Source organism: Heliconius melpomene, chromosome 1, assembly GCF_056956725.1.
Source record: "Heliconius melpomene rosina isolate 202511_hmr_F chromosome 1, ASM5695672v1, whole genome shotgun sequence".
Classification (NCBI taxonomy): domain Eukaryota; kingdom Metazoa; phylum Arthropoda; class Insecta; order Lepidoptera; family Nymphalidae; genus Heliconius; species Heliconius melpomene.
In genome coordinates, this window is record NC_140389.1 from 3,438,287 (window position 1) to 3,463,317 (window position 25,031).

A 25,031-nucleotide genomic window follows, 5' to 3' on the forward strand; every position below is an offset into this window, starting at 1 on the left:
AAAATGTAACGTACGAAAGTACTTTTCATATATCTTATGTTATGACATTGTTGCAAAAATGGTTATTCAATTCATACTTTCAGTATTTAGTTAAAAGCTTTTTTCCTCTACGGCGTACATGGCACGACTCGCTTGCCACATAAAACCTGAAAGAATTACGTTCACAACATACCTACTCTTCTCTAATGAGGATTACAAAGTTAATATTTCTGCAAAAATGTTCACTTTATCTTTTATGGTTTAAATATTTTCTACTCAACTCTACTTGCTATATATCTTTTTTATTATGTTAATAAAGATATAGATATAGATGATAGATTATTCATCAATAAGTTATTTATGAGGCCGGTCGTGGCGCAGACGCGCAAACGTGCGAATGTAAATGCGACAAGTGGTGGATTCGATCCCGCTCGAGGGATTGGAATATTTCATATTTTTATTTCTTTGCTCTGGCAACGAGGCAAATCGCGGCGTTGAGTTTCGCTATTCAAAACGCAATGGATCCATAATTCGGCGGAAAGTGGGCAAGGGAAATGTCTTAATAGGAACGGAGTTTGTTAACACTAGTTTCCTAAATTTTCTCTGCCCGGGAACAATGTCAAGTGCGTACAGCGCGAAGCTAAAAAAATAATTTATTAGATTTATCTTCTAGCTAAATATTGAAGTTTATTTAGCATATATGTTTGAACGTACGTAGGCCTATGAAACCCAGTTCTGTGATTTCCTCACGTTGATTGCCTGTTGCATGACAGGACCCATAATATAGAACAAAGTACAGTATAATCTAAACGGGGTTTTAGCTAAACTAATAATTAATATAGTGTACCTCACCTTACACATCGAGGCCGTAGTGGCGCAGGGGTGTAAACTGGGACTGTAAATGTGACAGTTGTGGGTTCGATTCCCACCCAGAGGAATCTGCCTGCTTTAATCCTCTAGATTTTTAATAAAAAAGTAATTAAACGGAGTGATGAACTAGAATTTAATTCGTATAATTTTAGATAAATAGTGTAATTAGCAAATGCCATACGATGAAAACTGTATAGCTTCATATTACAGAGAACCTAGAACTACTCTGTTTGGCCTCAAGGAAATCAATAGGTTGAGGACAAAAATTTGAAATTCTTAAATATCTAGTTCGGTAAAACGCCTGACAATAAATGCGACGGTTGTGGGTTCGATTCCCACTTTCGGTAACTTAGTATTTTCATTTTCCTGCTCTCGTAACAAGTCAAAGCGTGGTTGAACAACTTCGCAAAATCGAAATGCAATGCCTCGAATTTAGATGGTTGGAAACGGAGTGTCTTAACACTACGTTTCTACCTACTCTGTTAAAGATGTAGAATAGAGTTTGAAGCTAATAAATTAAAAACAAATATTTTAGTTTTAATAATAGTTCATTTGCATAAAGTTTTAAGTACTAAAAATCATTTATTGCATTGCAAAATGCAATCGTATAACTTGAATTGCAATCTCTGCAATGCGCAAACCTTAGGTTGTAAAGTAAACAATATGATTGTACTTATATAATTTAAACACGCTCTTGATTTCAAATTTACATATTGATTGTATTGAATTTAGTTATAAGTTATAATAATGTTTTGTTTGTTTGTTTGTTTTACCTTGACGTTGTATCCCGTACATAGCAGTAGGTACGTGTAGGCAGAGGGAACATGGTAACCTAGTGTTAGGACACTCTGTTCCTATTAAGACACTTCACCACATTTCGTCGATTTTTTGAGTTTTGAGGAATTCACCGTCGGGCTTAGCGTCGTTACAAGAGGGAAGAAATGAAAATATTAAGCACTAGGAAACTACTAGGTTTCCTTTGTTTATCTCGCTTTGTGCGGGATACAGCGTGAAGCTAAATAAAATATCCGTGTACTTTCAATGATTTCAGGCAAAAGCCTAAATGAAAGCAGCCATTGAATAAATAAAAAAATATTTATACGAATATATTACACTTTACGGTATATTAATCCATCCATCCATACCTATATTATAAATTCGAAAGTAAAACTGTCTGTCTGTCTGTCTTTTACGCAATCAGGGCCAAACCGCTAATTTAATTGTAATAAAATACACACATAGAGATACATGAGAGTACCGGGATGAACATAGGATACTTTTTTTTCTTATATTTGTAATATTGTCGATATATACTAATATATTAAAATACATTTAATTTGACATGCAATTTATTCCGCCATGTTAATAACAATCGTCGCTACGCGTTGCTAAGCAACGGCTTGCAAAGTTTGTTGTTTTAAGAAAACGTCACCCAAAGTGAGTTTGCTTAATGCATACATGACGCGCGCCGATATAGATTTGTATACATTAACAAAAATTAGATGATTTCTATAATTTGATATTCATCCTTATGAAAATAAATATAATAGTCACTTTTAGCATTTCATCTTGATGGAAATTATAGTTTACTGTATAACGTTCTAATAAATGATTAAGGAGATGTCACTGATTCGGAATGATCTAGCCTACGAGTAGTATAGTGTGACCGATGCCAACGGGCAGATGACTTTGATGGTTTTGTAAATTTTTATATAGTTTCGAATTACTATTATTTTTTATGTAATTATTTGCTGCTTATAATTAATTTATCTCAGTTCTGTTATCTATACCGATGTTATACACTTAAAATATTAATAAGTAATTTTAATCATTTGGGATTCTATTTAATAGTGTTCGCAAAAATTAATAATTATTTAATATAGAAAAATGTTTAGTACGCGCGCACGGCAAACTTTACTTTTTCTAATATTAAGAATTTCCTTAAGTTACTTTTATTTCTTTTGTTTCTTCATTTCGGTTACTCAGATATTTTTTCTAATAATAAATCTCCACTTATTATTATTTTTTAACTTATTTTAATTATTTAGGCTTATATTTTCGCGGGCGTAGCCGCGCCCGGGCCCACTAGTATTATTATAAAGTACTTAATCCATACCTATATTATAAATTCGAAAGTAACTCTGTCTGTCTGTCTGTCTGTCTGTCTGTCTGTCTGTCTTTTACGCAATCAGGCCCAAACCGCTAATTTAATTGTGATAAAATACTCATATAGAGATACTTGAGGGTCCCGGGATGAACATAGGATACTTTTTTTTTCTCGAATTTGTAATATTTTCGATATATACCAATATATTAAAATAATTAATTTGACAAGCAATTTATTCCGCCATGTTAATAACAATCGTCGCTACGCGTTGCTAAGCAACGGCTTGCAAAGTTTGTTGTTTTAAGAAAACGTCACCCAAAGTGAGTTTGCTTAATGCATACATGGCGCGCGCCGATATAGATTTGTATACATTAACAAAAATTAGATGATTTCTATAATTTGATATTCATCCTTATAAAAATAAATATAATAGTCACTTTTAGCATTTCATCTTGATGGAAATTATAGTTTACTGTATAACATTCTAATAAATAAGATGTCACTGATTCCAAATGACCTAGTGGTAGACCGAGTGGTATAGTATAACCGACGCGAACGGGCAGATGATTTTGATGATTAAGTAAATTTTTATATATTTTCGAATTACTATTATTTTTTATGTAATTATTTGCTGCTTATAATTAATTTATCTCAGTTCGGTTATCTATACCGATGTTATACACTTAAAATATCGTAATTTTAATCATTTGGGATTTTATTTAATATTGTTCGCAAAAATTATTAATTATTTAATATAGAAAAATGTTTAGTACGCGCGCACGGTTAACTTTAGGTACTTTTTCAAATATTAAGAATTTCCTTTAGTTACTTTTACTTCTTTTGTTTGTTCATTTCGGTTACTCAGATATTTTTTCTAATAATAAATCTCCACTTATTATTATTTTTTAACTTATTTTAATTATTTAGGCTTATATTTTCGCGGGCGTAGCCGCGTCCGGGCCCACTAGTAACTTCATAAAATCGTGACAGTAATTCGTAAGAAATTCATATTCTTTACAAAATCGCAAAAGATGACAAATCTTTAAATTCCAGTACTTGGCGTGCCTATCTACGTCGTCCTCTCAAGATAAGTTGGCGTTTGACGTCGGTCTGCAGGAGCACTCTCAGGGCGAGGCGTGCTGGTGGACCCTTCATCCTGCTAGTAAACAAAGGTAAACTATATTTTTTTATTATTTTAGTATTTTTTTTCTAATTATATTATAATTTTAAGTATTGGTAAGTTGTTTGTACTTAAGTTAGGCATTGGGCAATTCGTAATTATTTTTTTCTGTTTACAACATATTTTTTTGGTCCTAATTTAGTCAATATAATTACATTTTATCCCTAACTATAAAATTAAATCATATAAATAGGAAGTATGTATATTTTTTAAATCAATCCTTCAATGCTTCAACGCGTCTATCCTTCTATCCAATCTTTTTCCAATCCAATTCACAAATGGAGTACGATTAATGGTTTGTGTGGGGTTGTCTTTCACTAACGTTCCAAAGGGAATCCCAGTGAACTTTTGTATACGTGTGTACAGTATTATAAGAAAATTGAAATTCATTTTCTCGAGTAGAAATCGAACCCGCAAACTGTCGCATTTACTCCTGATGCACTTTGCTCCTGTGCCACAACTGGCCTCTATTATTTATTATTATGTTATATTCCTTATATTGATTTCTTATCGAGAAAAACATGGTGTTTAGTTCCTGCACTCAGTTCGCAATATTTCAGAAATTGGACGAGAAGGGTTGCTTCTGCCTATCCTGCTAATATACGGGATAAAGCGTGATGCCATTTTTATTTTAATTTTTTCTGCTATTTATAAACTTAAATGATGGTGTCGTATTTTGTATTAAGAAATTATATTTTAATTGTTATAGATCTGAGGGTGAAAAAGTGCGTGTGGGTGACGATTTGATTCTAGTGTCTGTCGCTACTGAGAGATATTTGGTAAGTCTACTGTAAAAAACTATTTGAGGTTTGTGTGTAAGCGCAACAGTTTTGGGTTCGATTTCTTATTGGGGGAATAAATTGTTTAATATTTTTATTTCGCTATGATAACAAGACAAAGCGTTGAATTGAAAGTGGGGAACACAGTGTCTAAACACTCTCCCTTATACACTCCACTGACGCCAATGATATATGTACTAATAAATATTTATTTTATAGCACACAACAAAAGAAAACGAAGTATCAATAGTGAACGCCTCGTTCCACGTAACCCACTGGTCGGTGCAGCCGTACGGGACCGGCATATCTCGTATGAAATACGTCGGTTACGTGTTCGGAGGGGACGTGCTCAGGTTCTTCCATGGGGGGGACGAGTGTCTTACCATACCAAGCACTTGGAGTAAGGAAGGGGGGCAGAAGTAAGTTATTTTTGTTTTCTGCTTTTTTTTGGTTTATTATTTATCACAATTCGACTCAATTGACTCATAGAACCGGCTATTAGGGACAGCCCATTTTTGTTTTTCTTTCTTTGAGTAATCTTATGAGAATATAGAGGCTTGTTGCAAGTCCTCGAGCCTCTAGCTGCTTTAGGGGAAACCCTGGGGCATTCTGGAGGATAAGGTCACCTCAAAACTGTACTCAAGAATGTAAAAGGAAAAAAAGAAACTATTTTATGATCAAATATAACAAATCTGAAATTTTGATTATAATATCTAAAATTATGCTATGTTTTTTATATTTTAGCTATAGTTACTTAGCTTAAATTTGAGTTATGATTAAAGAAAATTTTCAATTTTCTTTTTTTAATGATTTTATGAATCTATTTCATATTAGTAGATACATATTAAAATAGGTCTCCAGAATAAAACGTTTAAAAGTATTCCAGTGTAGTAACAGCAACTAGTAGTTATATGTCTGAGTAATTGGATATAAAACAAAAGATGCAATTGTTCCGCTCGCTCAGTAAATAGCGATGTTTGTACGCATTGTCTGACAAGTGCAATCTTCTTCACGAGATATACTCGTACCTCACTTTTAGTAAAAATAAATAGTAAAAAGTTTAAAATATTTGTATACTAACTTAAAATATAAATAAAATATCAAGAATTTTTTAATCTATAAAAGTTGAGTTAATAGTACTAGTGTCGATTATCAGTTAGGTAATAGTAATTAACGAAAAACAAAAAAAAATATTGTTTAATGAACCATAAAATTTTACAATTCCAGCATCGTAGTCTACGAAGGTGGTTCAGTAATGTCTCAAGCGCGTTCCCTCTGGCGGCTCGAGCTGGCGCGCACCAAATGGGCAGGAGGCTTCATTAACTGGTACCATCCCATGAGAATTCGACATATTACCACCGGACGGTACCTCGGTGTGAACGATCAGAATGAATTGTATTTGGTTAGCAGGTACGTTTATTGTGATTTATTTTTGATTTTTAAATGAGTTATTTTACTTTTGTATTTAATTTTTTATGCACAGATTCTCTATTTTTGTAAATATGCTATGTATAATTTAAATTGTGCATATACTCGTAGGTGCACAGTTTTTAAATGAAAAGTTGTTATTGTGTATTTGTAAAGTGTCTCTACGGCTTATTCTCTCCGCCTACCACGTTGCATTTGAAAAAAAACGAGAAACGTGAAAAAAATGTATTAGAAATATAAAAAAAACATCATATTAACATTTGCTATAACAGAGAGGAAGCCACAACAGCATCTTGCGCCTTCTGCCTCCGCCAAGAGAAGGATGACCAGAAAGTTGTATTGGAAGACAAGGATCTAGAAGTTATAGGTGCACCCATTATAAAGTACGGTGACTCCACTGTCATTGTACAACATTCTGAAACTGGTCTTTGGTTATCTTACAAGGTTAGTTTTAGTGGTATTTTTATATATATGTTTTGGTTTCGTATATCTTATATCTTAAAACTTGGAACTAGGAAGAAGAACCTTATGATTATGTATTTATTATTTTTTTTAATTTCAGTCATACGAAACGAAAAAGAAAGGTGTGGGTAAAGTGGAAGAGAAACAAGCGATACTACACGAGGAAGGCAAAATGGATGACGGTTTAGACTTCTCTAGGTCTCAAGAGGAAGAATCTAGAACTGCTAGGGTTATTAGGAAATGTTCTTCGCTTTTCACTAAATTTATAAAGTAAGTAGTGAATTATTGTCATTTTTTTATTTGTATACAAAATCGCTTGATTTAAAAAATTTAAGGCAGTATTTATTTAAAAACTTTATTTTAGTGGCCTTGAAACGTTACAAGAAAACAGACGTCACTCTATGTTCTTTGCGTCTGTCAATTTGGGAGAAATGGTCATGTGCTTAGAAGATTTGATCAATTACTTCGCACAACCTGATGAAGACATGGGTAAGAGATTGCTATATACTTTAGTAGTTAAATATTATACAAATTTAGCAGTCGTAACGCACAAGAACAAAATATTTCTGATTCTTTTTTTTCTACAAACATCCTTATTTCTTAACAGAACACGAAGAAAAACAAAATAAATTCCGAGCACTTCGCAATAGACAGGACTTATTCCAAGAGGAAGGCATTTTGAACTTGATCTTAGAAGCGATAGACAAAATCAATGTTATCACATCCCAGGGTTTCTTAGCTGGTTTCTTGGCTGGCGATGAATCCGGACAGAGTTGGGATATGATATCTGTATATTTATATCAATTGTTGGGTAAGTCATTAAAACTAGAGTTTAAGTCGACTTGTTGTAAAGTTTAGAATTGGAATTGGAAATGGAATTTCTTCACTGATGACATCTTCTTACTTAAATGTACCTACTGGTGTTTTACATTCACAGCTGCCATAATCAAGGGTAATCACACAAACTGCGCCCAGTTTGCAAACTCCAACCGTCTGAACTGGTTATTTTCAAGACTTGGTTCTCAAGCCTCTGGAGAAGGAACGGGCATGCTTGATGTATTGCATTGCGTGCTCATTGATTCACCTGAGGCTTTGAATATGATGAGGGTATTTGAAATTTTTTATTTATTTGTTTTTTTTTTATTATTTCTTTACTAGTATATACTAAAATATTAATTTAAGTTATTATTAATTGTTTTTAGAGTATTAAAAGTAGTAAAGATTATTTTCAAAAATAAGTTAGTTAATAATTACAAAATCGTATAAAATTATGGAATAAAAGTTTAACTACATATCACACTATGCTTACTTGTAATGGATTTCTATTTTTATATTTTTGTTAAATATATATTATATTTTTGTAAAAAAAAAATATTGTGACTGCGGTAAATTGATATTTGAGTTCAGTAAACTACGTAGGATTTTCGAATCCAAAACTTTGATTGTTTTTCCTTTCCAGCAAGAATTACATTTCAAAATGTATATAAAACAATTTCCTTACAGGACGAACACATAAAAGTAATAATATCGTTGCTCGAGAAACACGGTAGAGATCCAAAAGTCCTCGACGTGTTATGTTCCCTTTGCGTGGGTAATGGGGTTGCAGTGAGATCATCTCAGAACAATATATGCGATTATTTACTGCCTGGCAAGAACTTGCTGTTGCAGACGCAGTTGGTCGATCATGTTTCTAGGTAATGATATAGAATATGTATAGTATAGTTGACGAGTTGTGGCTGCTCTGAAGTAAACCTTTCTGAATATTTGCGGATTGTATACTCGGGAATATAATAAGCAAAAGTAAGAATCTATACTAACTTCAGGGCGGCCATAATTTGTTGACCGTACTGTTGATTTTACGATAAAAGATAGTGACAAGTCACAAGGTCTTATATTTTTTTTAATTTTCTCCTAACCCCACTCCTCTCCCACTCTGGGGAATGAATTATTTTAATTTCCTGCTCTACTGATATATTAGAGATGTTGAGATCCTCCATTCAACACACAGTCTCACAAAATTAAGCAGGAAATGAGAAATGGAGTGTTCTAAAACTAGGGTAGACAGGACTAATTCTGCAATATACGGGATACAGCGTGAATCTAAAACAATATAATTTTATGTTCCTTTGTGTTAATAACATTTTATGTTTATCCATGACAGTTTTTGGTCATTATCTAGTACGTAAGTTATACATTTCTTTGTTAATATAACATTTCTACTACTAAATAATATTATAACATTTTTTTAGCGTACGACCTAACATATTTGTGGGTCGTGTAGAAGGTTCCGCAGTGTACCAAAAATGGTATTTCGAAGTGACAATGGACCATATCGAGAAGACAACACATATGATGCCTCATCTAAGAATTGGATGGGCCAATACTTCTGGGTGAGTATTCATTTTGTTCTAGCATTTGAGTGTTTTAAGATAAAATTAAGTTTTACCCTTAAAAATCATAATTATTATTTCGCTAAATGTTACTAGTAAATATGTTTATATATATATACTACAGTTTTTTTTACATAACATCTCTCAGGAATTGAATTATGAAATTCTTTCTATGGCTGATGCGTGACTGTACCTGCGATCAGAGTTACCACGTGCACTTACAATTTGTCATATAAAACTTTTACTTATTTCTATTTGACCACAGAACCGATGCCGCGTGTAAAAGCTAGTATATGAATGTTTAACTACGTATATGTATTTTATTCTTCAGGTACGTCCCCTATCCGGGAGGAGGTGAGAAATGGGGAGGCAATGGTGTAGGCGACGATCTGTACTCCTTTGGCTTTGACGGCGCCTTTCTTTGGTCGGGAGGAAGGAAGACACCTGTCAATAGGTCTCATGCTGAAGAACCTTTTATTAGGAAGGGTATGGATTTTATTATTTTTATACTTATTAGACTTTCTTTAAGGTTTCGTTTGCTTACCTGCTATATGCGGAATACAACGTAAATCGGTAAATGATACATATTTTGTGTACACTTGTTACTTATTTAAATAATAATATTCATTCCATGTATATAATTCCAGGTGACGTCATAGGCTGTGCTCTAGATCTGACAGTGCCCTTAATCAACTTTATGTTTAACGGCGTGAGGGTCACAGGTTCGTTTACCAACTTCAACTTGGAAGGCATGTTCTTCCCTGTGATCAGTTGTTCGAGTAAACTAAGGTATATGAATAGAAAAAATGTTTTCTTATTACTAGAGGTATTGAAGTTAGTAGAATTTATAGAATTAATATTATAATAAATATAATTTTGAAATAGATGTACCTATGTATCTAAATCTTTAAAGGTATTAAAAATTAAACGACTGTAACTTGATGTATCGATTACGGCTTAAAGTGCAACATTGGATTTCACGATCCGAAAACCAAGTTGAGAAAAGTATAGTAAAATATAGAACACAGTTATATTATGAATCTGTTATTTAGTCTGGCTATGCATTCTTGTAATGGTATGCAGAGAGAATCTAGAAATAAAACTTCGATGTTCATTTCCCGCTTTCCGTAAAATTTTTGGAACGTTGCATATTGAGTGGCAGAACTCAAAGCCGCGTGCTGTCTACTAAAACAGAGAAATGAAAATAATTTAAATATAATCATTTTCCCCGAATGGGGATCGAACAACCATAGTTACCACAATTTTCTTTTTGCTTCATCACAGTTGCCGGTTCCTTCTCGGTGGAGAGCATGGTCGTCTTAGATACGCTGCGCCTGAAGGATATTCTCCATTAGTGGAATCATTATTACCTCAACAGATATTGAACCTGGAACCTTGCTTTTATTTTGGTAACTTAGCAAAGAGGGCGTTAGCTGGTCCGCCGTTGGTGCAAGACGATACGGCGTTTGTACCGACGCCGGTTGATACTTTGTCTGTAAGTACTTTTTTATGATTAACTAGAGACTGAAATGCGGCTTCGCCCGCCTACAGATTTTATTATATTATAGCCAAACTGCACAACTTCTTTAAAATTATATTTTCAGATCACCTTGGCGACTTACATTGAGCAAATTCGCGACAAACTCGCCGAAAATATTCACGAGATGTGGGCCATGAATAAGGTACAGGTTTAGATTTTATTATTTATTCTTAATAAAATAAAATATTTTCTAGGAAAAGTGTTTCATACAGTTTTTACCGCATATTGAACACATACTTTAATCTAAATAAATCAAAATTTTATAATGAATATTAGTATATTTGCGCCATAATGATATTATCTGGTGCCCCAATTGTGTTTTCATTCCTAAAACGGAACATCTCTTTTTTTTCCTGTTCCCGTTGGAATTTTGAGAAATTATTTATCATTGTCTGTCAGTAACGAAGAAGTCTTACATAATATTTTTATTACCAGATCGAAGCCGGTTGGTGTTACGGTGATAACCGTGAAGATGCTCGTCGAATTCATCCCTGTTTAGTACCATTTGAACGACTGCCCGCAGCGGAAAAGCGATACGATGTACAATTGGCCGTACAGACTTTGAAGTGAGTTTATTGAAGTACAGTAAATAAATATTTTCAAAAAAAATCTTTGATCAGAAAATAAAATTAATACCTGAATAAAGTCACATTTGAGTATTATATTGCTTTACCTATGAAATAATAAACAACTTCTGTAGCTATTGATATTTAAATATTATTTAACTACCCAATTCTTATAATGTGTACTATAAACAATTATGTATAAATTTACAATATTTTTATAGAACAATTTTAGCGCTCGGATATTACATAAGTCTGGACAAACCGCCAGCGCGCATTCGCAACGTCCGTTTGCCTAACGAGCCGTTCATGCAAGTAAGTGATATTATTTTAAAATATTTACAAACAATAAATTAAATATATTATGTTGAAATATAACAAAAAAACGATTTGTGCTCTCAGTGGCTTTTTTACGAGCAGGCTGAGTAGGTATAATAGCCTAAGGTTGATTTTGAATGGCGGCCAATTTTGTTGGTTAATTTCTGTTTTGCTTGTTCATAGAAATTAAAACCCTATCGTTACCTCCTGTAATTTCTGTAATGTAATGTCAAATTGTAACTGACAGTTGTGGAAATAAGGGCAGCAAAAACTAAACAAGCCTTTGGCCTCAAATTATTACATATACTCATATGTTTACAATAATAACTGAATTTAAAATCCCTTATACAGTCTAACGGCTACAAACCAGCACCTTTGGACTTGAGTGCTGTAACATTAACACCGAAAATGGATGAGCTAGTGGATCAGCTCGCTGAAAATACTCATAACTTGTGGGCCAGAGAGAGGATACAGCAAGGATGGACTTATGGACTTAATGAGGTACGCATATAGTTTTTTATCTAATATTTTTAAAGATAAAATGTTTTGTATTTATTAAGTCTATACTTCTTACCTAAGTCTTAAGTCTATATTTATTACTAGGCAAAAAAGAATGATTGTAAGTGAGAAAGAAAAGAAAAAAGTATCTTCAACAATATGGTTACTAATAGTGAGAAGATCGCCTTAGCATGCCATAGTTATTTTTTGTTTCTTTAATTCAATTTGTGACTTTTATTTTATTGTAGCCACAAAATGTCAAAAATACTACAATATGAAAGTTGTCTAATGGAAATCAAATAAATTCTAAATTTCAGGACCCAGAAATGCACAGATCTCCACATTTAGTTCCTTATCCGAAAGTAGATGATGCGATCAAGAAAGCCAATCGCGATACTGCATCAGAAACTGTAAGAACTTTGCTGGTGTACGGATATAACTTGGATCCACCGACTGGAGAACAACATGAAGGTATTTAACTCTAATATGTACTGCACTGTATTCTCTTCCTGCTGTTTGAAAGTAGTCCACTTCCATTGGTTGGATGAAAAAGAGTTCCTTTAGAAATAAATTCTTTTAGAACTTAGTTACTTCAAAATATAAATTAACTCGTTTATATTTTGAATTTTATGAAGTTCTATTATATATTTTATTGTAAGAAAAAATATATATTTTTTTAATTTTAGTAATTCATTTTCGGATTACTTCTTAGAAACATGCGAGACTATGATTTTAAACAAGGATTACTTATAATTTGTACTACGGCATCTTACTGAGTTACAAAACAGTAAGATAATTAATGAACGGCCATTTTTACCCCGTAGAGGTCACTCCACAAAAAATATTTCTTATGACTTTCTTATTATCTGTACCTTATTATCTTTTGATTTCGCGTGAACATTTAATTTCTTATTAAAATTAAATTTGGCGGCCGATTCAAACTCTACTCGCCTGGTTAGCTGGAATAAATTTGTTTTAGAAATAAGTCTACTCGTACATTATTAGGTGACCTTGTAATTTTATACTTCTTACATGTTCTCTGTGCAATAAGGAATATTTTTTTTTCAGCTTTATTGGCGGAAGCATCTAAACAGAAACAAGCGGATTTTAGAACTTACAGAGCTGAAAAGAACTACGCTGTCAGTTCCGGAAAGTGGTACTTTGAGTTCGAAATTCTGACCGCTGGACCAATGCGGGTTAGTAAAACTTTATTATTTTATTTATTATTTATTTTACAATTTTAATCTTATAATAAGTAATTTGATCAAATTATTTTCTGTACACATTGTGTATCATTTGAAAATAATAAATTATTATTAATAGCACAATTGATGAGCCCTGACCACCCTGAAGTAAGCTGCGTAGATTTCATTTTATTATGTTTCTTACTTTTCATTGTCTGCTTCCTGCACAGAACTTCAGATAGACTAACATAAACATAATTTTATATTCTTAGGTTGGTTGGGCCCATGCGGATATGCCTCCCGGCATGATGCTAGGACAAGATGAGAACTCATGGGCATTTGATGGATATAATGTAAGTAATTTGTTGATTTTCCTTTAATGTAAAGTAGTTCTATATCCTATATATAAATATAATTTAATTAAAGAGTGCGCAAACATGTGGCCATATATGTAAATGTTGTTATTAAATATACCCATAACAATTTAGCAAGTTCGATTCTTGCTTGATCTATAAATAAAATACCATACCTATTTAATGTCAGTTAAAAACTAAGTGACGTCTCAGAGTGATAACGTAAATTAAATAATTAATTGAAATACAGTCACTAAAATGGCACGGTGGTACCAGCGACACGTTTGGACAACAATTGAAAATTGGTGACATAGTCGCTTGCTTCTTAGACGTGATCGACCAAACTATTAGTGAGTCAACGGAATAACGGAAAACCCTTGTCTGATAAATGTTGTATTTTGTTATTAATGTTTATATAATTATATATCATCTATTATTGGCTAACTTTGTCATTTGGCATGTAAGTAGATCGATGTTGCATACTAAAATGTATGTGTTATCTATGTGTCTGATTAGACAATATCGTATGTTTTGTGGGATGGGTTTAGAGGAAGTTGTGATTAATCTTTCTGTTGTACACTCTTTGCCATAAAATTAATGTTGATGATGGGATCTCACTGCCACATATTACCATCATTTTCCCAAATTGACGGGAATTAAAAATCCACAATCATCGCGTTCATTAATTAAATTAATATTTTAGGTATAAAAATTTTACATCTTAAAAAATCCGTAATACAAAAAAACGAGCAATAAAAATTAAGTAACCTATAAAATAAACGTGGTATTCACACTAATTAAATATGCAACAAAATTCACTTTACATACGAATATACTAAATCAGAAATTTAAATATTTTCTCATTTCGATACACACTGTATACTACTATTACTTATTTAATCTACTGTCAAACATTTATCAGACAAGCTGATGTCGATGTCATTGTGTTTTATGGTATTCAAAGTGTTAGAATCCTGTGGTATCGCGTATTTATGAGTATGTTCAGAATGGTACATGCATTCCCTTTTCCGGAGTCCCCCAAAGTTAGTCATTTGTAAATATTTTCCTACATACCCCCTAATTTTATAATTCATCATTACATTACAAATGTGTTTACAAAATTACCTATATCAGATTGATGAAGTCTTATCTAAATTTTATAGAATAGATTTTAGGTTATATTATCTTAAAAATATATATTCCTTTAAACTTTATGCGACGTATTCAATATTTACGATAAATCCTAAGAAAAATGGTTTAACTTTTTAAGGAGGAAAAAGTATACTCCGGTAGTACGGAGTCGTTTGGCAAGCAATGGGCGGTGGGGGACGTTGTAGGCGTATTCCTAGATCTCATTGATAAAACGATAAGTAAATAACTTTTGACTGGCAACACTTAGCTTGCTTGGAGGCGTGGTGGGAGCATTTTTACATATGGCAAGTCATAGAAATTTTCATAAACTTCTATTTTTTTTATATTTGGCTTGCGTCAAAATTGACAGCAGCCTTAAAGGTTTTAAATAACCCTACAAATATGTTCACAATTCGTGGTGTAATTTATGTAAAAATGCTCTAGCCACTATCAAAATGTCACGCCAGGCTTCAACTTAGCTTATAGACAAATCGGCAAAAAAAGCGTCTGTTGGCGTAACATCATCGCTTTGCTTTGGGAGAATTCTAAATTAGATTTAATACAATTTGACATCGAGCATGTTTAGAAAATAGAGGTCAACTCACAAACAGTTTAAAAAAGCATTTTGAAACATGATAATGTAAATATGAACAACACATAGAATAACATTAACTGCTTTTTTTCGCGAGATAAGCAGCAGGTATTTAGTGGTAAGACACTCCTTTCTCCACTTTCCGCCCATTTTTGAGACATTGCGCGTCAAGTGGCGGAACCCAACGTCGGGCTGTTTCTAATCAGATTAAAAATGGTGATTCAGATCTTAACAAACGCGTTTACATTGAAATAATTCAGTCGTTGGTGTTAAATATGAATAATATTTTAAAAATGATTTTTTTCTCAACCACAATACAAGTATTTTCAGTTTATTCCTTCACATACCAGTATCTACTCTACACAACGACAGTAGACAATTTTATTTTACTGTTTTTCATTTCAAGACATTATGAAAGTCCCTAAAAACCGCTTGCTAGTAATTAATAAAATGATTAACGCTTATTTAGTCTATATTTTTGTGTGAATAACTCGTAAAGTTAATCGAATGCATGATAATTATCGATTTATTTGTTTTCGATATGTTGTAATTTAATGATGTAGGGTAGGTTATATTCAAAGATTTTTTTCAATTTTCATATTTAATCCAATATACATATTTACCATATTGTTCGATTAGAAACAGGTAATTTATTGTTAACGTTTTAATTTTTCGTTTTAATCCAAGCTTCAAATATAAAGCATATTCTAATATGTGATAATTATTAGGTTTTTCCCTAAACGGAGAGTTATTGATGGATGCTCTGGGCGGCGAAACGACCTTCGCTGATGTACAGGGTGATAATTTTGTACCAGCTTGCACTCTAGGAGTTGGTCAAAAGGCAAGGTAAGAACCTTTTTATAAATACATACACACATTTATGTTTTTACTGTACGTATCTGAATATAGTAATACATATTATTTTCTTTTATTTTAGACTCTCATACGGTCAGGATGTGAATTCCTTAAAATATTTCACGACATGCGGTCTTCAAGAAGGCTACGAACCATTTTGTGTGTAAGTAGTATTTATTCATCACAATTTAATAATAATAACTCTAAAATAACGGTAGTCATGACGCAGAAATATAAGCGTGTGACTATAAACTTCACCAACCCCCAATCTCCAGTCATCAGTTCAACTCCCACTCTAGGAAATTAAATATTTAATATTTAAATTTCTTTATACTGGTGTCTCTACACTACTTTTTGCCGCGCTGTGTCGCAGCATAGGTTCGCCAGTTGGAAAAAATTAAATTAGCATTTACTGAGCAGAATGTGAACGTAGAGTTTCATAAACGATAACTTTCGGATATGTCAAGAGTGCCAGGATTCAAATCCCGCCACTATTTTACGTGTTATTACTATATGCCCATACTTTGTCCATAATACTTAGAATATATAAATATGCATATTGTTAAATATTTTCCAGGAATATGAAACGTGACGTCACACATTGGTACACCAAAGACCAGCCGATATTTGAGAACACAGACGAAATGGCCGACACTAGGATAGATGTTACTAGGATACCTGCTGGGTCAGGTAAGTTGTTTATATTAATTTATTGTAAATTCTTATACATACATAACTGTACTAACTGTAATAACAACAATAATAGTACAAAAAAATACTGAGATAGATTTGGTATTAGTGTGACAGAGTAAAAGCATCAGCTTCTATGTTTTACATATACAAATTTCTATATATTTTTCTTTATTGTAGATACACCTCCATGCTTAAAGATTTCTCACAACACATTTGAAACGATGGAGAAAGCTAACTGGGAGTTCCTTCGTCTTTCCTTGCCAGTTATATGTCAATCAGAGTTTATAGAGTAAGTGTTTATTGTCCATTTTCTCACACTCATAGATCTAAGATGACATTTTTTTTTAATAAAATGAATTGAATTTGTTGGTGGCTCTTCCTCTGATGTTTCAAGTTAGTAGCAAGAGTATAATATAATAAAGATTAATGTAATTTTGAAACGTATAAAAAATAAAATACATATTTCAGTGAACAAGAAAAAACTCGTCGTTGGGTGGAGATCAAAGAACGCCAACAAATTCTAATGAAGGAAGCCACTGAAGCTCAAATGCCAGCTCATATTGATCAGATCATGAGGAGTGGGTTTACTATGAATGATATTAAAGGTATAGTAAAAAAATATGTAGTTGTATAGCTAAGTTTTTGATTTCACAACTGCGCCATGATGAAGTCTTTCTTCATCATTCTTCTAGTTTACATAGTAAAATGTACAAATATTGTAGAATATTGCGAAATTGAGTTACGGAAGCATCTTAAACAATATTTTGTAAATCAAATTTAAAATAATGAAATTATTTAATTTTAGTTTTTTTATAACCAATTATATCAATAAATCTATACCTTGTATATACTTTTTGAACTTCCAATTTCAACCCCTAAATGTAGCTTATTTGCACCTCTGTGTGACCCCTATATTTTCCAACCCCTAAGGTCTGCACTATGATGAAAATCAAGAAGAAATGCCGACATCAAAAGTTAAAAAACAACCGCCACGGCCTCCCCGAAAAGGTTCTATCCCTCGAGGGGTTACGATACAGAATTACAATTTGCAACCAGGTTTTGTAGCTTTAAGCTCCATAATAACCTGTGCTTCTTTCTACTCTTCCTTAACAATATGCTTTTAATAATTCTCGAGACAACTTTTGGTTTAGAGATTTTTTAAACATAGGAGAAACATAATCTTTAAAAGAAATGCAATTGCATAATGACAGTATTAATGTGCTTAAACAAAAAACTTAGTGCCAAATTAATGTTTTTCAAATATTTTATTTGTTATATTTTAATTTACAAAAAACATTTACCAAATGATGCCAAGAATTTTCTATTTCTTATTCTTTATCAGAACCAACAATGAAACTTTGGATTCTAATAACATTCCAGTCATATTAACTGATCATATTATCGGTACTACCTAAATTAAAACATTAACAAAGCCTGTTATATTACACGTTACATACTTTTTCACTGCGGATTGAATTGTAAAAAAATATGTTAAAATTTATTATTTCATTTTAGGTCCAGTAAACGGTATGCATCGATCGACAAGTGAAGCGGAAATGGCAAAATATGAACTTGGCGTTCAAAATCTGCAAGAAGATAAGAAAGCCGATAAGAGAGGGAGATCTCCTTTCAAGTATTTTTGTTTTCTTATTTTCTTTTGATTTGCTTAAAAGTTAACTTCTGCGATATCATTGACATCGTTGGACTTATATATGACCCATGCACAAAGATTGCGTTAATTATTTGACATATTGTTTACAAGACAGTATGACGTCAAATCATGGCTTCTGCTGTTCTGTGTATTTGAAAATGCAAATGAAACAATTGAAAAATTTAATACTAATTTTAAAAATAATTTTGTTAGTTCATGAAACCTTACATACCTTACATCACTGACACCTTCTATAATAAGCCTCAATTCAATTTCCGCAGATTTTTCCGAAGCAAACGTGGCGAAAGCGGCGATCGTGGAAAATCGCGTAAATCCAAAACACCAGATCCGTTCAGCGATACGGAAGTGTCGCCCGAGCGCGGCATGAGACGACCCAATCCACAGATAAGAGTATCTCAGGTGATTGAAAATAATATTTTAATTAATAACTTTTAATATTCCTATAGAATTTGTTAGAATGGAAGGCTAAATATCGTAAGTTATTTATTTGATATGATAATGTTCTATTTTAATATGTTTAATACTTTTTCGTATAATGAAAAGTTTTTGATATTTTTCTAAGTATGATGAATTATTCATAATAATAATAAGTAACTTACATATATTAGTAGACCATTTGGAATTATTTTTCAATTTGTTTGCATTTTTAGTTTGTAACTAGTAAATTTGTTTTTATTTTAATTTTTTGAACCTTTTGTTAAACCTGAATGAATCCTTCGATTTATTTATTAAGTGCCATTTTAAAAAATATATTTTTTTATTAATAAAAAGCATTTGCATTAAAATAAGCCCTGATTGAAATTAAAACTGCATTTTGTTTTGAATATTTACTTTAATAATGTTTTTTTCTAAGGCGAATCAAAGGTATAACACGCAAGCTAGGCCTAGTAGGCCCAATTTGTACGGAAGCCAAGGTGGCTTAAATGTAAGTTTGTCGTTGAACTTTGCCTAAGTTGTCTTGGACTACTCTGTTTTGTTGCTTCTTTTTTTTAAATTCTAAACATACTTCTAACATTTCTACTTATTTTTTAGTGTACGATTTCTATGTGTAACTTTCTAATGTATTTTTATAGTGTATTTCTAGGTTAATTTTCTTGCTTCATAAAAAATTACGAAAAGAAATATTTTTATAATTCAATGGGACAATTATAAAGTATGAACAATACTCGATGCATTGAGAAAAATTGCAATATTAACCCATTAGAATCTGTAGCTTTTAAAACAACTTCTATACGCCTATTTGAAACTGACACACTACTCAGTTCTCGTTATACCCTGAGATCCGGCCGTTGAATCCTGCATAAACGAGTTTTCTTAATTAAACCCATATTAATGAATAATACATGATTAGTAGAACAGATTACACCTGGGTTGCCTGGAAGAATCCTGCCGCAATCACCTTTAATTACATTTTTTCGTAACTCGTTTTTGGAGAAAATTGCAGCGATACGTTTTTTATATGAATCGCACATCATTTGAAAGATAATCGCATAAGGAATTGGAAAATTAAGGGTTGCCAGCTCTCAGTCTGCCGCAAGTTTAGGGTTGCCTGGTTTAAACATGTCACTAAATGTTAATAATTTGCACTCATGTGTTTTTTTAATGAATTATATATCAAATTAAAGCTTATTTTTTTCTGAACACTATAAAACAGGGTTGCCTGGAAAATTCCTGCCGCAAACAGGGGTTGCCAGCGTTTGAAATATTTTATTCCGGTTCCGTTTGACTATGAGAATAGACGATGAAATGCGCGGTCTGCCTTATGTTTTAAAGTTAAATATTATATAATAGAAGGTCAATCTTAAAATCAATGTTTATTCTAATTGTTCACCTGTTAAATGATGATTTTAATCATATTAAGTACATGCAGAAAACTATTTAAAGATCATGGGGCAGCAGAAATCATCCTTATGTTTCAAGTAAAATAATGAATCTATAATATTGAGTCTTTGCAAAATCTATTTTCTAAATACTAATATTTATTTATTAATTTAAATTTCCATTTTGAAACAATTAAATTATCTAATTAAATAAATGTTTACAAATATCGATCTACTATAAACTATTAATATACATACATATACATCATGTTCCCTTAATATAATGAAGGGTGACCATTATTGCGGATATTTTTTTTATTAATTATATTGAAAAATACATTTCAATGAACTCTCTCTCTCTCTCTCTTCGTCCTCTACTTGTTTGATTTGACAACGCTTGCCGCAATTTTTTTTTCTCACGCAATTTTTAATAATTTGCATAGGAAAGAAATATATATAATAGAATTATAATAAACAAAACTAAGTTAGCAAAATAAATTCGAAGAAAATCCGACAGTAATGCCGACTAATAAATGCTATTTACGGTTTATGACCAAGAGTCGGCAAATATCAATTAGTTGGCTATTTTTTACTATAGATAAACATTTTGCGGCGCGATACAAAGCAAACCAAATGCAATAAAATTATTTTCGAAGATGTATTGTTTCTAAATGCAATGAAAGTGCAGATGGCCAAATGAGTTGTTTTTGAGCATATTACTTAGTTAGTTACCTTTCGTTTTGAAATAAAGACGTTTTTACTTGACAAAAATGAAGACGTGTTTTTTGTGCGGCAGGAGTGAAAATGTGATAGAATTTAACAAGGAATCTCTCCAAAAGTGTAAAATTATGTTATTGTTTCGCCAAAAAATGAATTTTAAATACAGTGACATTTTTTTAAATAGTGACACGATGCACGGTTATCATTTACAGTGTTACAAAGAGTTCATTGTTTTAAAACAAAAATATAAAGAAGTATTTTTTAATTATTTTCTAATGCAAAACGTAAGTATACTTTAATGTTTAATATTATATAGTTTAATAAAATGTAGACAATTGTGGCCGTGGGAATTGCCTCAGTTTTGATTACACTAAGTTAGGGACGTGTGTGAGTGATTACGCTTTATTATAATTATAAGAACAATTCTTTCAGACCTAAATGCCTTAAAAACTATCAGCATAGACGGACAAGTTCTTGCTAGCGACATTTTTTATCTATATTTTAATAGTTTTTATTAGATGAAATTAGTTTTATTGGTGAATAGTTTTCATTTACTTTCCAAAAACCTAAATATTCGTACCAAAAAGATGGGCGCCATAGTTATTTCTACGGATACGGACGGCGTTGTCAAATCAAACAAGCAGAGGGCGAAGAGAGAGAGATTGTTTATTGAAATGTAATTTTCCATATTTTCTTAATTAATAAAAAAAATATCCGCGATAATTGTCACCTCTCATCATATTAAGGAAACATGTTGTAATTAATATCTTATAGTAAATCGATATTTGTAAACATTTACTTAATTAGATAATTTAGTTGTTTTAAAAGGGTTATTTAACTAAATATTATTTTTTATAAAATAAATTTTGCGAAGACTCAATATTATGGATTATTATTTTACTTGAAAAATAAGAATGATTTCATCTTTAAATAGTTTTCTGCGTGTACTTAATATGATTAAAATCATCATTTAACAGGTGAACAATTAGAATAAACATTGATTTTAAGATTGACCTTCTATTATATAATATTTAACTTTAAAACATAAGGCAGACCGCGCATTTCATCGTCTATTCTCATAGTCAAACGGAACCGGAATAAAATATTTCAAACGCTGGCAACCCCTGTTTGCGGCAGGAATTTTCCAGGCAACCCTGTTTTATAGTGTTCAGAAAAAAATAAGCTTTAATTTGATATATAATTCATTAAAAAAACACATGAGTGCAAATTATTAACATTTAGTGACATGTTTAAACCAGGCAACCCTAGACTTGCGGCAGACTGAGAGCTGGCAACCCTTAATTTTCCAATTCCTTATGCGATTATCTTTCAAATGATGTGCGATTCATATAAAAAACGTATCGCTGCAATTTTCTCCAAAAACGAGTTACGAAAAAATGTAATTAAAGGTGATTGCGGCAGGATTCTTCCAGGCAACCCAGGTGTAATCTGTTCTACTAATCATGTATTATTCATTAATATGGGTTTAATTAAGAAAACTCGTTTATGCAGGATTCAACGGCCGGATCCCAGTCTATTAATAGGTCTTAGCCTACCTAATTTTCCAGCTTCACTGTAGGCTTTAGGTGTTTTCGCAGAATACTAAGTTATATAATTCTAAAGACTTTTAGGACTATTTTTTTTAGCTTTAAGTAGCTCTCTTCAGGCGGAAATAGCCCAAATGATCCACTGCGCCGTACTGCGTTTATGCAACTTAATACTATTACTGAAATTGAATCTGGAATCGAATCTACAACCGTCGCGCTTAAAGTGACATACTGTGTCACGATGAAAAATCCTTTAAAAATACAATTTTCTAAAACAAAAGTTTCTAAATTCCTTCACAGACTAACTTAGCGGTAACAACGCCGACTCAAGAGCGTAAACAAATGACGGCAGGCACCCTACAAGCGGCTGCTACGGAGACGGTCGGCAACGAGATATTCGATGCGGATTGCTTGAAGCTCATCAATGAGTACTTCTATGGAGTTAGGTAAGTATTTCGTCAGTAAAGAATAGGATTATAATATAAACTTTTTTTCACCATGACAGAAATTATTAATAAATCTAGTTTTAGCCTTTTCCCTGATGGTGGACTTCGTGACCATGTCATATCATTCACAAATTTTTGACAATGTAATTTTGTGTTTATTTTCTTTTCTCATGTACATACCAGGTACGCAGGGGGAACCTAGTGTTGTACACATCATCTAATATTGGAGATAATGTGTGCTGTGCATTACTCAACGCCGCGCCTTATTTTTTTTTAAAGCTCAGACTTAAAATAATTATTTTTCCCGAGTTGGAATCAAATCCTCAACCATCGCATTTTAAGTCACACGTAGTCCCACGATGGCCTCAATTAATTTTGTATTAATATTTTTAGATATAGATAGTTTTTTTTTTCAGTGTAATATACATTAAATTATATTTTTTTAGGATTTTCCCTGGCCAAGACCCAACCCATGTGTACATAGGATGGGTGACCACACAGTACCACTTGCATTCAAAGGACTTCAATCAGAACAAAGTGACTAAATCATCTGTTATCATCACTGATGATTACGATCGTGTTATTGAAAGGTTTGTTTTTTTTTTATATTATTTATTTTGTTGTCAAAAGATATTATAATTTGTAAAAATCAGCAAAATATGATTAGATTCTTACTAATTTATTTCTGTGCTGGTAATATATTACTTTAAGAAGATTGTAGTTGAGTCAAATTACAAATCTTTAAAAAAATATTTTATATATCTTTTTGTAAGAAGAATGTATGCCAATAGTTTCTTTTATATTTTTAATAGTTCATTTCATATTTTTTGGTTGGGTAAGCCCACGAAGTTAAAGTTTACATGACGATCACATTACAACTATTTAATTTTTCCCGCTTATTGTCTGGCGGCCCTGAAGTTACCAATAGACAGGCTACGTAGACATTATTTTAGAATTTTTGTTACTTTAAATTTCCTCTCCTGGGCCCTACCGTAATCTTGTTGTCCAAATGGTTGGAGCCGCGAGTGCAGTATATTTTTATAATTTAAATCTTTATTTTAAGTGTAAACCGTCAATCTTGCTACATGGTTCGCGCAGATGAGCTATACAATGAAGTAATGGCTGAAGCAACAGCGAAAGGGGCGTCCCAGGGCATGTTCATAGGATGCTCTGTAGATACTTCCACTGGTACTGTTGCTTTTACTTGTGAGGGGAAAGAAAATAGCATCAAGTTTAAGGTAAGCTTTACGAGAAATGTGGAGAAAATGATCACTTCAGCTATAATAAGCACATAGAACTCTATGTGTTTATTTTAGTAAAATTGTTTTGTTATTTTGTGAATACTGAGTTTAGTTATACTGAATAAATACAATATATTATTTTCTCATTTGGATTACTTTTAAAATGTTTTAAACATTACGAGAAAATTTAAATAATCATCAATCATTTTTATTAATTAAAGAGCATCTGCTGAAATTTTCGTCCGCTCTTTTAGATGGAACCAGAAACCAAGCTCTTCCCAGCAATCTTCGTAGAGGCAACTTCCAAGGAAATCCTACAAATAGAACTAGGAAGATCTTCCACCAGCTTGCCACTAAGTGCTGCGGTATTACCCACTAGTGATAAACACGTTAACCCTCAATTCCCGCCAAGGTTGAAAATACAGTGTTTAAAACCGCATCAGTGGGCTAGGGTATGGACCATTTAATTTATATAGATATTTATTTTTACTGTTAATTTAAAAATATATTTCAAGGGAATAGAACAAGAAGACAGTTAATAGAAAATACTGTTTGAAACTGGTGTGTCTTCGATTTAATTCTTTAGTTACCTTTATTTCCACTAATAAACTATCTTAAAAATCTTAAACATAGTATTTTTTTTTGCTTGGAAGCCAGCATTGG

At 32.2% G+C, this 25,031-nt stretch overlaps 1 protein-coding gene across 17 annotated transcripts in view; it reads left to right on the top strand.

The window, feature by feature from the left end:
- RyR (Ryanodine receptor) overlaps positions 1-25,031 on the top strand; it is a 98,901-nt gene that overhangs the window by 27,753 nt on the left and 46,117 nt on the right. For 11 of the 17 annotated variants that reach the window (XM_085188063.1, XM_085188071.1, XM_085188079.1 and 8 more), the window contains 35 exons: positions 4,010-4,128; positions 4,846-4,915; positions 5,135-5,334; positions 6,143-6,325; positions 6,616-6,787; positions 6,906-7,075; positions 7,170-7,294; positions 7,413-7,616; positions 7,743-7,912; positions 8,309-8,499; positions 9,055-9,195; positions 9,527-9,681; positions 9,843-9,984; positions 10,480-10,690; positions 10,800-10,877; positions 11,171-11,301; positions 11,523-11,613; positions 11,968-12,117; positions 12,432-12,585; positions 13,183-13,310; positions 13,571-13,651; positions 14,922-15,021; positions 16,103-16,220; positions 16,312-16,392; positions 16,807-16,919; positions 17,100-17,211; positions 17,391-17,527; positions 17,853-17,978; positions 18,438-18,555; positions 18,855-18,993; positions 19,448-19,519; positions 22,982-23,127; positions 23,574-23,717; positions 24,191-24,365; positions 24,623-24,820. In XM_085188063.1, coding sequence (XP_085044189.1) covers positions 4,010-4,128; positions 4,846-4,915; positions 5,135-5,334; positions 6,143-6,325; positions 6,616-6,787; positions 6,906-7,075; positions 7,170-7,294; positions 7,413-7,616; positions 7,743-7,912; positions 8,309-8,499; positions 9,055-9,195; positions 9,527-9,681; positions 9,843-9,984; positions 10,480-10,690; positions 10,800-10,877; positions 11,171-11,301; positions 11,523-11,613; positions 11,968-12,117; positions 12,432-12,585; positions 13,183-13,310; positions 13,571-13,651; positions 14,922-15,021; positions 16,103-16,220; positions 16,312-16,392; positions 16,807-16,919; positions 17,100-17,211; positions 17,391-17,527; positions 17,853-17,978; positions 18,438-18,555; positions 18,855-18,993; positions 19,448-19,519; positions 22,982-23,127; positions 23,574-23,717; positions 24,191-24,365; positions 24,623-24,820 — 4,845 coding nt within the window. Of the gene's footprint in view, positions 1-4,009; positions 4,129-4,845; positions 4,916-5,134; positions 5,335-6,142; positions 6,326-6,615; positions 6,788-6,905; positions 7,076-7,169; positions 7,295-7,412; positions 7,617-7,742; positions 7,913-8,308; positions 8,500-9,054; positions 9,196-9,526; positions 9,682-9,842; positions 9,985-10,479; positions 10,691-10,799; positions 10,878-11,170; positions 11,302-11,522; positions 11,614-11,967; positions 12,118-12,431; positions 12,586-13,182; positions 13,311-13,570; positions 13,652-13,901; positions 14,002-14,921; positions 15,022-16,102; positions 16,221-16,311; positions 16,393-16,806; positions 16,920-17,099; positions 17,212-17,390; positions 17,528-17,852; positions 17,979-18,437; positions 18,556-18,854; positions 18,994-19,447; positions 19,520-22,981; positions 23,128-23,573; positions 23,718-24,190; positions 24,366-24,622; positions 24,821-25,031 lie in introns of all 17 variants that reach the window. The other 6 variants (XM_085188147.1, XM_085188155.1, XM_085188181.1 and 3 more) reach the window with 4 other exon arrangements.